This window comes from Argentina silus, assembly GCF_951799395.1.
Source record: "Argentina silus genome assembly, chromosome: 7".
NCBI lineage: Eukaryota > Metazoa > Chordata > Actinopteri > Argentiniformes > Argentinidae > Argentina > Argentina silus.
Genome location: NC_139661.1, coordinates 12,303,217 through 12,316,472, shown reverse-complemented (window position 1 = coordinate 12,316,472; position 13,256 = coordinate 12,303,217). Strand labels below are relative to the sequence as shown.

Below are 13,256 nucleotides of genomic sequence, written 5' to 3'. Positions count from 1 at the left end.
AGTTCCTTTGTTTTCATAAATAAACCACATAAACGTACAAGGGTGTGACATTGTTGGCTGTTTTCTTGGTGTATCATCCACATCATTTTACTTTAGTAAAAGACGTAAAAGTACATTTGTCCAAATACATGACTTCAAATGGGAGACATTCATAAAGTATTTTTATTTCTAAACGATACAACAGATGTGAAACCCTCGAGGAGGTAGCATTCTGTGCTTCTACCACAATACTCATCTTTTGATCTCAAGTCCAGTCTTCGGGAGTATATAAAGACACAATTATTTTGTTTGTCTAACTCCAAATCAACATAGAGAGAACTGTGCACCATCGCATGATGTTGGCAGGCTTCAGCTTAATACTGGAACACAACAGCCTGAACACTACACATTGTATCTGTTTATTTACAATAATACTGCACTGAAGACAACGCAACCATGCGTCATAGGCTAAGCCTTACAGAGCCCAACACCAGGAGGACAATAGTTGTCCAGTACATGGCCATCAGGAATCAGACTTGATATAAACTTGCTCAATGACCCTGTTGAGACACCGTACTCTGCATATGATAGCCCACTAGTTTCTAAAGCGATTGAAGCGCATTTGTTCTAATCACATCTGGTACCATATAACACTGTCACATCACATAATCGAACATATCCTGGATCGCCCACCGGTGTCCGCAGCGGTGCTCGTAGCGGCTTCCACGGTCCGCTTGTCCCGCACCACCACCGCCTGGTTGCCGTACTGACTGTACCAGGTGCTGTGGCTGCGGCTCAGGTAGTTGCTTGGCGGGCCCTGCTCCAGCTCCATCTGCTGCTGCTGCCAGATGAGCAGCGACGTGTCCCTGAACCTGAGCCGAGCATAACCCTCCGACAGGGCCTTCTCCGCTAGAGGATATCTCTCCGACATATTCTACTCATGTCTGGACCTCTCGGTTGCTGGCGCTGCCTGTTGCTGCCGTCAGCACAGCGGTGCAGGGTGGGGTAGCTCGCTAGCCCGCGGCTAGGTGTTGTCTTCTTTGAGAAAATTCAGCCCCAGGCGAAACACCGGTGCTGGCTATGAACAAAGCCTGCGTGGCTAGCTCGATGACACCAAATCCAGTCAGTATCCAATCGTATAAAATGCTGAGAACAACATTCCTCATAGAAACGTGCTGGTAGCTAGCTAGCTAATGTCGTTGGTAAAGTTAGCCTAGCAATTTGGTCCGATTGATAGTGTCTGGGTGAGCTATCATTCAAAATAACTACATTTCAACAAAATGTATATATATTTGTATATATAACTGTCGCTGTTTTCTAAGGACCTTATCAACTAACGGCTCAAATCTTCGTAGATGGAAAGAAATACTTCCAGCACTGGAAATAAAGCTGTTGTTGCTGCCAATGGCAACGGTATCCTGGAAATATGAATCCGAGTGGAATCGTAGACACATTGCACACTGGTTCCAAATGAAATGCCACATTTTATTTTCATTCTCTTTTGGTCACTTCATATATTGAAATCACGGAGAGACCAGTCCAAGAAATCAGCAGACTTGCATATATGTTAGAACAGCATATTACAATTTGTTTTGCCACATTTAATCAAATTGAGAGTGAATAACCCACAGTCCATTAAAAACATTAATGTCTCAAATACAAATAGTGCTATTCACCCTCTCACCTTGCCAGTGGTTTGCTAAAAAGCAAAACGCAAATCAAAGCCCCAGTTTATTTATCTAGTACAGTAACACAACGTAATCACTCGTTTCAATCAGGTCCAGCTGCCTTCATATCCATCATCTTGGCAATAAGAGGGAGAGAGAGAAGGAGAGAGAGAGACACCATGTACTTTAGTGAGGAGGAGACAGTAGCAACCCAAGCTAAATAGACTGGTCAAGGTGTGCTAGCGCTCCAGTTAACGGTCGGGGTGGTGATGGCGGTGGCATTGTCTGCTTCGAGGCGTTGTGTTCACTTCTTCTTTGGTACAGCATCGAGGGGTTTCCCAATGTCCTTCCCACGCAGCTTCAGGCCTGGGGACAACACAGATCACATCAGAGAAACAGGTGTTTTTCTGGAGTGTGGTAGTCCCACTCTGGTGTTTGTTCAATTTTTATTGGACAGAGACAGTAGAGAAAACAGGAAATAAGGAGGACAGGGAATGGACCGGATTCTAACCCATGTCGACATGGGCATATGTGCTAGACCACTGGACCACCCCAGGCCACAATGCTCCCATTTTAAACACCAGAACACATGTGATCATTAAACCCCCCTGAGCTTTGGGCTTTGGCTTTACTGAAGCACTGCCAGGACCAGTCAGACTCACCGATAGCTCTCTCGATCTTGCCCATGACCTGGTTGTTAGGGATGGCCTTCCCACACTCGTAGTCTGCAATTATCTGGGGCTTTTCGTTGATTTTCTGTAAATACGAAATAAAGAAAACACACACACACAGTCTGTAAGTAACTAAGAAACTCACTAAACACACAGCCTTTAGACACACTCCAACTCATATCACCATAGTCCTATTACAACTATACAGTATAGTAGTGTAGTCATAGTGACAGGTCTTAGTAGTGTAGTCATAGTGACAGGTCTGGTAGTGTAGTCATACGTAGGGTAGTAGTACAGTAGAGTAGTAGTATAATAGTGTAGTAGTATAGCAGTACAGTAGTACAGTAGTGTAGTAGTACAGTAGGGTAGTACTATAGTACTATAGTAGTGTAGTAGTACAGTAGGATAGTAGTATAGTATAGTACTCACGGTGGCCAGGTCTTTCTGCGTCAGGCCCTGGTTCTGGCGGCCCTGTTGGATCACCTTGCCGACCTCCAGTGGGACTCTGACGTGCTGCAGCTCCTCCGTCTCTCGGTCCAGCTTGGCCGTGTTCTTAGTGATCACATGCTGCTTGTTCTGCCCAGCCGCCCCTGAGAGAGAGAGAGAGAGGGGGGGGGGGGGGGTGTTAGAGAGAGTGTGTGTGCATCTCCCATTTAATACATTTCCAGATCCCTTGGGAAGTTGCATAGTTGTTTAATATCAACGTCATCATGGAGCTGTCAGTCAGGCGCTGTGTCGTCATCACGCCTCAGGAACTGGCCATTGACTGTAGCTAGCTCGACCCTCCCAAGACAGGAGGGGGGCTACATAATCATCTTTCAACGTAGAAACATCTCATATAATGACGGGAATCCTATTCTTACATTTCTTAGATGTTTCAAGTTCTTCTCCGCGTCTTTGAGCAGCTGCAACAGCCTGAACAAACAAAGAAACCGTATTGTAGTTCAGGGTACTCACAATAACAACACACAAACACACCACCACCTGCGTGCTAAGCTAGGGAAGTTTATAGGAGCACTAGACTGCCTATTTATCAGGAAAACAGGCCTGAAACAGACAGCTATCTAAGACCAGTTTTCAGTTGAACAACTCCAGTATAATAGTGGAATAGAAAGCTAGCTAGTGAACCCAATTCACCCAATATCCCAGTCTGTGTTAGCAGAGATTGAGTTAGCTGGTTAGCTATAAATGCTAACCTGTTTGGACTTCGACTGCGCAGCAGTGGGTCCCTTCTTTCTCAGCACGGTCACCGTGTCCCAGTCACTCTCTGCCATGTTACCTGTTTACCTGGCTCTGAGTAATATATAAAACAGTAAACGTGCTGTTTGAGACACGGATATAAGGCGTGCTGTATCTCTTAGCTCAACGCGACGAGAAACAATGTGACAAGTTCTGGCTAGCTGGCGTACTGCGCAACGTGGTTTGGAAATGTACCGTATTCCGCTGAGCAGCGTCGCCCGACATTATTTGTTGGGATGGGACGCACGTCAGTCAACCAAAACCAGACCAGGATGGTTTCATCTGTGGGCAGCAGTTGAGAGGGCAGGTTTATTGTAATAACCCATGGGGTGTCTGTGTTCCTCGGTCATAGGCCTAAACACCACCCCGGAATCTGATCAGCTTTAGAGGAGAAGGGAGGGGAGAGGAAAGGAGAAGGCGATGAGCAGAGAGGAGAGGAAAGGAAAGGCAAGTCTAGGGGAGAGGAGAGGAGAGGAGAGGGGAGGGGAGAAGAGGAGAGGGGAGGGGAGAGGAGAGAGGGGAGGAGAGAGGAGAGGAGGAGAAGAGGAGAGGAGAGGAAAGGTGCAGCCTGGTCCGTAGCCCTGCAGGTTGTATTTATAGACTGCTGACTCAGACTGCATGTGCTCCAGTGATGTTACCTGATCACCATGGATAGGGGGCAGGGAGGAGGGAAGGAAGGGAGGAAGGAGGGGGTGGGAGGGACTGACAGAGACAGCTGCTCTCAGCAGACCAGACGTGTGTGTGTGTGCGCGCGTGCGTGCATGCGTGTGTGTGTGCGCGCGCGTGTGCGTGTGAGTGTGTGCGTGCACGTGCATGCCTGTGTACGTGTGAGTGTGTACGTGTGAGTGAGTGAGTGTGTGTGTGTGTGTGTATGTGTGTGTGAGCAGCCAGTCAGGAGAGCCACAACAACCTTGGCACCGTGACACTCGTCACCTTCACTCAGTCACCTCCTCTGATTCTCACCACAGACTGACCTCCTCTGACAGAGGACTCAGCATCACAGGGTAGGGTTAGAGAGATCAGGGAGAGGAGGGAGGAGGAGGAGGAGGAGGAGGAAGAGGGAGACATAGAGGAGGGGGAGGGGGGGAGGAGGAGGGAGACATGAAGGGGATGACATTTTGAAAGCAACACATTTAGCCTGTCTAAGGTTGCATGTGATGTCCTGAGACTGGCACAGACAGACAGAATCATAAAGACTAGAGTAGATCTGCACTTTACACTCACCATTCACAATGCTGCTAATAATTGCTAATAATAATTGCTGCTAATAATAATTCTTGCTGCTACATTCATTTATATTATTATTATTGTTTTTATGACTTGTTTCAAGATTGTTGTAAACAATTGTTTTATTAGCTTATTGTCTTTCTGATATTCTATAGTTGTTGTTCTGCAAGGCGTTTGGTTGCGTTGTGTTCTTGTATTCAATGTCATGACAAATAAACAGAAGTTGAACTTGAACTTGAACTTGAGATGAGTTTGGAAAATATCTTTTTATTGGCTAGCTGGACGTAGGTATGCAGGTAGTCATCTGTCTGGTAGGGCATGCACACGCAGGACTCAGGAAGGTAGCGCTCTCTTACTAATGCAGCGGAGCATGCTCCTCCATGCTCCCAAATAAACACTGAATCATTTGGCACAAGAGTTTCCTAAATGAGATGTTAAAATAAGAATAAGACTCTCTCTCTCTCTCTCTGTCTGTCTCTCTCTACCTCCTTTTCTCTCTCTCTCTCTCACACACACACACACACATATACAAATATAGAATGTGGGGCAGAAATTCATATTAAATTAAATTACATATACATATTATATATAGATAATTCAGAAAATAATTCAGTTAATTTACAAACCCTGCTGGACTGTTGGATGTAAACCAAACCTGCCAACACTGACACTCATTTCACAGGATGAGACTATAATCAGGAATCAGACTGAATACAAAAGTTGGATTTACACATGTGCGTTGCGTTTGGTTGAATTTCAGGCACGTGAGCGATGATGAGCCCAGAGTGGTTGGCCGGTGTAGAGGGCAGGAGGCAGCGTCCCAGACATGTAACACTTTCTCGGCGATGCAGTCTCTCATGAATACACACATAGAAAATCCACTGCATAGCGGTGTAGAAACAGCCCATACCCAACCTGTTAAGGGACTGAGAATGTATTTGTGATTAATGAGATTAATATATCTCTGCATATTATGCATGCATGTACTGTTCAAGATCGTACAGTAAAACAATGTGAGCGATAGCATTGCATTTCTCAAGGGTCTCTTTTGCAATGTGACTCGACTGGCCTGAGCCTGTAGGGCTGTATCATTCACCCTCAGTCATGTGATGTCTCCTACTATTTGTGTAACACATGAAAACCTCTCCAGAGTGGAGGTCCTCTGGTGGCTCTTTCTCTATGTCAAATCGAACATCATTTGAATTCTGAAATCGAACTACCTCAACACAATATGACTCCAAAACAATGACTCTTTAAAGGACAGAAAATATAGAATATTGTCCTGTTTGTTTGTTTGTTTACCTGAGACAGCCGTCACACAGTCTGACACAACAGCAGTGTCAGGGTATGCTAGCTGACAGGAAGTCCCTGACATTACTGCATAGAGGTGTTGGGTTCTAAATAATCAGGGAAGCGACCTTACATCTGGCACAATAACACAAATAAGGCAAAACCTACAAAGTGAAACTTAATATAAAGAGTTTGAGAAAGGATGTGAGACGGTCCAGAGACCTGTAAACACAGGGTTAGGATTAGAGTCTTAGAAGGATGTCAGTTTAAGGTGGAGGCAGCAGAGAGAGGACAGACAGTTCTGACTGCAGTGGATCTGATATCTGACAGTCAGCCATGTAAAAGTAGGTGTGCCTTTCGCAAAAATCCCTGATATTTTATGATTGTTTTAGTCCAACGGATTATCTATGGACACATGCCAACACATTCAAGCTCAGAGAATGAGAGTGTTACAAATATGTTGTTTAGTATCAATACAAAAACCATCGCCACTTATGCTGACAACATTAAAAACATAGTATAAAATAGTGTAGTCAGAAAGGCTTCTGAGAAAAATCTCAAGGCTGCCTGTTTCTTGTTGTGTTTGCATACTGGTCTTACACTGGAGAAAACATTATTTTTTGAGTGTAAAAATTACTTTATTTATCTCCAGTAAGGGTAAATGTGAGTAACATTCCACCTCCAGACCTCTAGAGGGAGCCAAGTCTGAGAAGAGGGGGAGGGATGGGGGGAACCAGGGACCGGGAAGGGGGGGAGGGGGGGGTTGGGGGTACCAGGGCTGGGGGGACCAGGGACTGGGGGGGGGGAGTACCAGTGCTGGGGGGGACCAGGGACCTGGAGGGGGGGGGGGGGGGTTTCAGGGCTGCGGGGGACAGGCTTGGGGGTGTAGCAGGGGACCAGGGACGAGGTAGCAGGCCTGGGGGGGAGCAGGGGACCAGAGACTAGGTAGCAGGGGACCAGGGACTAGGTAGCAGGCCGGGGGGGGGGGGGGGGTAGCAGGGGACCAGGGACTCAGCTCGAGGAGTCACCTCATCTGAGACCTGAAGATGTGCCTTAGCTCCCTGACCTACGCCTATGCCTAGCGGGCTTGAGCTCAGCGAGCTAACACAGTCTTAATGGCGCGCAGTCTTAGGAGACCCAGGTTCAAACCCTGCGGCCGGCTGCTGCCAGTGTCAGTAGAGGGGCATCCAGCTGAGCGTGCCGATGGAGAGCAGCGTCTGGCAGGTGGAGGAGGACAACCAGACCATCTCCACCAGGCTGAAGTGGAGGTATCCCAGGGCAAAGCCGCAACCCACATCAGACAGGTGGTGGCGTCCCAGCAGGATGCGGGAGGTCCCGGCCAGGAGGGCCCAGAGCATCAGCAGGATCCGCAGGGGCACTGCCAGCACCAGGTGGGACAGCAGGAACTGGGACACCATAGCGGCTCGGCTGGCGTGGGCTGCGGGGAACGAGTACAGGTCCATTGCCACGTAGTCGAAGAACCCGGGCGCCATCTCCCACGGACCCTTACGCTTCACCAGCTTCTGGACCCCCGCCACCGTCATCAGGTCCAGGAGCAGGGCTGAGGAGGGGGGGGGGGGGGGGGGAGGAAGAGAGGGAGGAGGGATGGGGGAGAGAGGGAGGGAAACAAGGTGTTAGCACCGAGGATTAACAGAAAACATCAGAGGATAGATGATAGGTATGTAGCCTAGACCAATCAGATCTGGTGTTACTGGGGTGTGTCGTGGAGAGCTGAGAGGTGTTGGTCACATGGTCCTGCCAGTCAAACAGAACCCTCTCAGAACCCACTGAGTCTCCTCACTGACAGACTGAACAGAACTTCTATTCTCTCTATTCCCCCGTCAGCTGACCCACAAACCTGTAGAACCCACTTGCTGTTAATGCGTCTCTAGAAACGCATCTTTACTACACACGCTATCAGAGCAGCACATTAAATCATTTTATTTATCATAAACACAAAATCCAGCCGTAGATGGTGGAATGAAATGCTTTGGGCAGCCTAGCTCCTCAACAATGCAACAATGAAGTCATCATAATAATAAAAGCAATAACATAAGGTAGAGGCAGCAAGAGAAACAATAGTGGGGTGAGGAGTAGTATGTGATAGTATCCATGTATCCATGTGTGGAGTGTGTGTGTGTGGAGTATGTGTGTGGAGTGTGTGTGTGGAGTATGTGTGTGGAGTGTGTGTGGAGTGAGAAAGAGTGGTAAAAAAGTACTAATAAAAACCAATAACATACGGTGGCAATAGTCGTACTGCACTGTGCAGTTATGTCATGTACAAAGAAAATATTATTTATTTCTCACAATGATGATAATAAATGATTCTGTCAGACAAGAGAGCCGTGTGACTGGAGGAGACGGAGACACAAGCAGCCTTCTGTCACAAACAGCTCCCCTCCCGCTTGGCTGCCGTAGTAACTCTATCCCCCCGGGACCGAGAACGGACTATTAATAACCCCCGGGGCTGGCGGACGAACCGGACACGGAATCCGACAGACAGACCCCCGTAGGGACCCGGTGTCAACCCTAGACGCGTTTCGTCGCTTGTCGGATCAATATCTGTCACTTTACCGACTTACCGAGCAGCAGATTCACCAGCACCTCCTGCCCCGCCAACGTGTTGCTCCTCGTGAGACAGATGACCGTGCCGCACACCCACGGGATGGCGTTCCCGGTGAGCGAGAACAGTTTAATGATGGAACGCATGCTCCCCCAGGAGGAAGAGGAGTAGGCGCAGACGCCGAGCCGCTTGGACATGCAGATGTCGATGGCGAGCAGCGAGCTCTTGGCGATGCCTTTCAACGACGGGTTCAGCTGCATACAGTCTTCCTCTGGTAGTTTAACGGACTCCCGCCACTCCTTGCTGCCCTCCCCGGTCTCCTGCTGCGCGCCCTCGGGCTGCGGCGGCTGGCTCTGCTGGTGCCTCAGGGAACCGGGCCGCCGCGCGCTCCCCCGGGCTTCCGCGCCGGTCCGAAGAGGTTGGTTCAGGGACATGAACTCCGGTCGGTTCAGGGCGTCTCTCGTCCTCGAGCGGCTCCGGTTCGCTGGCATGTTCGGTTTTGTTCGGTTGATATCACGTCCGTGAGCCTGACTAGAGCCTCGCGACCATGGAGAGGCGGCACGGTTGTCTCGGTACAGTCCGATGACGGTATGGAGCTCTCTGCAGTGAGACTTTGTCGAGCGGAGAAACTCTAACCAGTTATAAATAGATCTCCTGGCCCGCTTCTCGGTGCCTGCACGTGGACCCGCTCTCAGCTTTACTGCATGGATGACTGACAGCTACATCAGCCAATCAAAGACTGCCAATTACGATTGGGAAATACATTCGACACATGTTCAATAACAACATGTTCCCCACAGCTGATGCGGTATAGATTGCGTTATTTGACGCGCTGAAGACGCAGGCGTGCAGCAACAGTTTTTACGCACACCCTCCAAGCCTATTTGATTGACAGTTCGTCAGTGTGTCAGAATATTCACTAAGACACGTTGATAAACATAAATGAGTAGATTTGTGAGAGATAGGTGACTCCTGTTTGAAGTTTGAATGCAGTCATTCTAGTGATAATTATTGACTGTTATGTCCAGGTGCGCATAGCCGATAGATGTTTGGGTTCCATTTAGAACTCTCTGTGGAAAGTGTTCTATGGCACCAACATGGGTTCTTGAAAGGGTTCCCCTACAGGGACAAATGAAGAACCCTTTTTGGTTCAAACTAGCACCTTTTGTGTTAGAGTGTAGTTATCGGGTTACTCATACTGACATTGCAACATCCTCTCTTACATAACAAACTCCTCTGGAACATCCACAGATCTAGCACGATGTGGCCTAACACGATGTGGCCTAACATGATGTGGCCTAGCACGGTGTGGCCTAGCACGATGTGGCCTAGCACGATGTGGCCTAACACAATGTGGCCTAACACCTTTATCCAGCCTGTGGTCTCACATTTCATAGACTATTGTATGTTCCTGTGTTGAGAAAGAGAGTCACTAAGACTGCATGTCCCGAGTGGACATGTGACAGACAGAGGGAGGGAGGAAGTCCCGGTGTAGACAGACAGACAGACAGACAGACAGACAGACAGACAGACAGACAGACAGACAGACAGACAGACAGACAGACAGACAGACAGACAGACAGACAGACAGACAGACAGGTGACAGACAGACAGAGGCAGCCAACGGTGAGAATTACACCGTTTATTTATTTTATGATCTTGATGTAAATAACAGTGATGTGTATATATTTTTGTAATCACCCCTGGAAAAGAGAACTTGGTCTCAAAGGGTTTACCCTGAATAAATAATGGATAAATAAACGAAACTAAAATTAATAAATTAATTTGAGCGCTGTGCTCTCTCCAACTCAGAGCATGCTGGGCCTGCTGTGTTTAGTGTAGGTTCTCGTTGCCATGGATACATCCAGAGTGTAAGGCACAGATCAAAGAGTTTCCCTGATATCACAGTTCTCCAAATACACTCCTCTATGGACCCTCACACACACATATATACACACACACACACACACACACACACACACACAAACACACACACAAATACGCTCCTCTATCAACTCCAAGCCCACAGCCTCACCCCCTCATCAAGGGGTCCAAGCATGGGACTGAGGGAGAGTAAGTAACTCAATTCCTGTGGTTTGGTTGAAACACTCTCTCTCTCTCTCTCTCTCTCTCTCTCTCTCTCTCTCTCTCCTGACCTCTATTGGGAGGCTGTGATGGTGACCCCTGCCGAATACTGACCTCTTCTGGGAGGTTGTAGTGGTTGTTGTGGTCATCCCTGCCAAATAGTGACCCTCCTAAAGAGAGGCTGAGTAGTTTCATGCTGACTCTTCCCAACCCCCCTAGGAGAGTTTGACTCTTCCCACCCCCCCTAGGAGAGTTTGACTCTTCCCAACGCCCCTAGGAGAGTTTGACTCTTCCCAATCCCTAGGAGTTTTTACTCTTCATTGGAGAGTTTTGACTCTTCCCAACCTGTGGAGAGTTGGTTGCTGAACAGTTGTGAGTCTATAAGATGCACAGATTCTAAGTCACATGACCAACCATATCAACAAGCGCTGCATGGCCTGATTTAAACATATCGTTTATTTATAGTCTTCTGCACTGTCCCAGTTGTTCTCCTACCTCTCCCAGAACCAGCCAGCCTGCAGTACTGTATCACACACACACACACACACACACACACACACACACACACACACACACACACACACACACACACACACACACACACACCAAACGCACACACACAAACACACACATGCACATACATGCACACACACATACACGCACACACACGATGATTCCTTTGTTGGTGGTTAAAACTATGAGGGGAATACATTCTAAATGTTACTGAATGATGAATTTAGCTGTATTGTTTGTGTTGTTATTGGTTGTTGAATACACTGTATGTCTATTAATGCTGAACTCCTAATCCTTCTATTTAGTTACACAGTATACAGTACACACACACACACACACACACACACACACACACACACACACACACACACACGCATGCATGCTCACACATACACACACACACACACACACACACACACACACACACACACACACACACACACACACACACACACACACTCACACCCTTTAAAGAATCATTTTAGGTTCTTTGTAGAACCGTTTTGGGTTCCATGTAGATCTCCCTGTGTAACCCAGACTCTTCAAAGGCTTCTGCCAGAGGAACAGCTGAGGAACAGCAGAGGAACAGCAGAGGAACCCTTTCTCCAGGTGCTCCGTCTCTGCAGTCCTGCAGGTCATTCTCTGGGTTGATTATAATGTTGATATGACGCGTTGAATAAATGATGAGGTCACTAATTCTCTGTGCCCCTACAGTGTGACAGCTATTGTGCCCTGCTCTCCACCCTCCTCCGCCCCCCCCCCCTCTCTCTCTTTCACACACACTCATGAGGTGTGTCATCATAAGTGGAGACAGTTTGACACACACACACACACACACACACACACACACACACACACACACACACACACACACACACACACACACACACACACACAGACACACACACACACACACACACACACACATACAGACACACACCCTCTCTAATCCTCATCTTCAGACACACATTCACCCTCTCTCCTCTTTCACCCTCACACACAAACACACACACACACACACACACACACACACACACACACACACACACACCACCACCACCCTGTTAACCTCTTCAACACGTCATGTCCTTCTCAGAGCACCTGGCTCATCACACCAGGCCACAGTGGAGGAAACACTATCTCTGCTACCAGGTGAGACACATTTCATGACCAGATACATTATTCTGTGTGTGTGTGTGTGTGTGTGTGTGTGTATGTGTGTGAGTTGCTCAAATAATTGAGTTGTTAACAGAGTAAACAGAGTTGTTACAGTGGCGTTTTAACATAAGCAGTGTCTAAATACTGTCCAGTGAAGTGTTGGTTTGTTAGTCCTGAATGTAGTCTGTGATGCTGCTGCTTCAGAGCCTGAAGTCTCTGTTGAACTCAGAGGGGAGCAGCAGGAGTGGCCGGGGCCTCAGGTCTGCAGAGCAGGTGTTCTTCCACAGGTGTGACAGAGAGCTGCACAAGGTGACCCACTTCTACTCAGGTAAAATACCTTTACTCAGGTAAAACACCTCTACTCAGGTAAAATACCTCTACTCAGGTAAAACACCTCTACTCAGGTAAAACACCACCTGTGTCTCACCTTTGCTACTATCTAACCGGGGTGTGTGTGTGTGTGTGTGTGTGTGTGTGTGTGTGTGTGTGTGTGTGTGTGTGTGTGTATGTGTGTGTGTGTGTGTGTGTTCTCAGAGAGACTGTCTGAGGCACGGAGGAGACTGGCTTCACTGGGAGTTCTGGTCCAGGATCACACAGAGATGGAGGGGGAGGGGGAGTCAGGGGGAGGGGGAGGAGGAGGAGGAGGGGAAGAGAGAGGAGGAGGGGGAGGCATTCCACACACCTGGGACCCAGAGGAGATGCTGAAGACCTGCAGAACCAGAGGCACAGACCTGACCAAGCTGAGGACGACCCTGGGGGAACTACACCTGAGTCTGACCCTGCTGCTGAAACACCAGGTGAGTCTGACCCTGCTGCTGAAACACCAGGTGAGTCTGACCCTGAAACACCAGGTGAGTCTGACCC

At 48.2% G+C, this 13,256-nt stretch overlaps 3 protein-coding genes across 3 annotated transcripts; all 3 read right to left on the bottom strand.

Moving 5' to 3' along the window:
- Nucleotides 1-138: 138 nt before the first annotated feature.
- brd3os (BRD3 opposite strand) lies at nucleotides 139-1,376 on the bottom strand. Its single transcript, XM_083673571.1, has one exon. The coding sequence runs from the start codon at nucleotides 908-910 to the stop codon at nucleotides 641-643; it is 270 nt and encodes an 89-aa protein (XP_083529697.1). The 5' UTR covers nucleotides 911-1,376; the 3' UTR covers nucleotides 139-640.
- Nucleotides 1,377-1,450: 74 nt separating this feature from the next.
- On the bottom strand, nucleotides 1,451-3,729 carry edf1 (endothelial differentiation-related factor 1). Its single transcript, XM_083673570.1, has 5 exons — nucleotides 3,514-3,729; nucleotides 3,181-3,232; nucleotides 2,747-2,907; nucleotides 2,309-2,402; nucleotides 1,451-2,012 (listed from the first exon to the last, which is right to left on the bottom strand). The coding sequence occupies exons 1-5, from the start codon at nucleotides 3,589-3,591 to the stop codon at nucleotides 1,951-1,953; spliced, it is 447 nt and encodes a 148-aa protein (XP_083529696.1). The 5' UTR covers nucleotides 3,592-3,729; the 3' UTR covers nucleotides 1,451-1,950.
- A 3,516-nt stretch (nucleotides 3,730-7,245) lies between these two features.
- Nucleotides 7,246-9,127, bottom strand: plpp7a (phospholipid phosphatase 7a (inactive); the record flags this gene model as incomplete). Its single annotated transcript, XM_083673568.1, has 2 exons — nucleotides 7,246-7,634; nucleotides 8,656-9,127. The coding sequence occupies 2 exons, from the start codon at nucleotides 9,125-9,127 to the stop codon at nucleotides 7,246-7,248; spliced, it is 861 nt and encodes a 286-aa protein (XP_083529694.1).
- Between the last annotated feature and the right edge of the window lie 4,129 nt (nucleotides 9,128-13,256).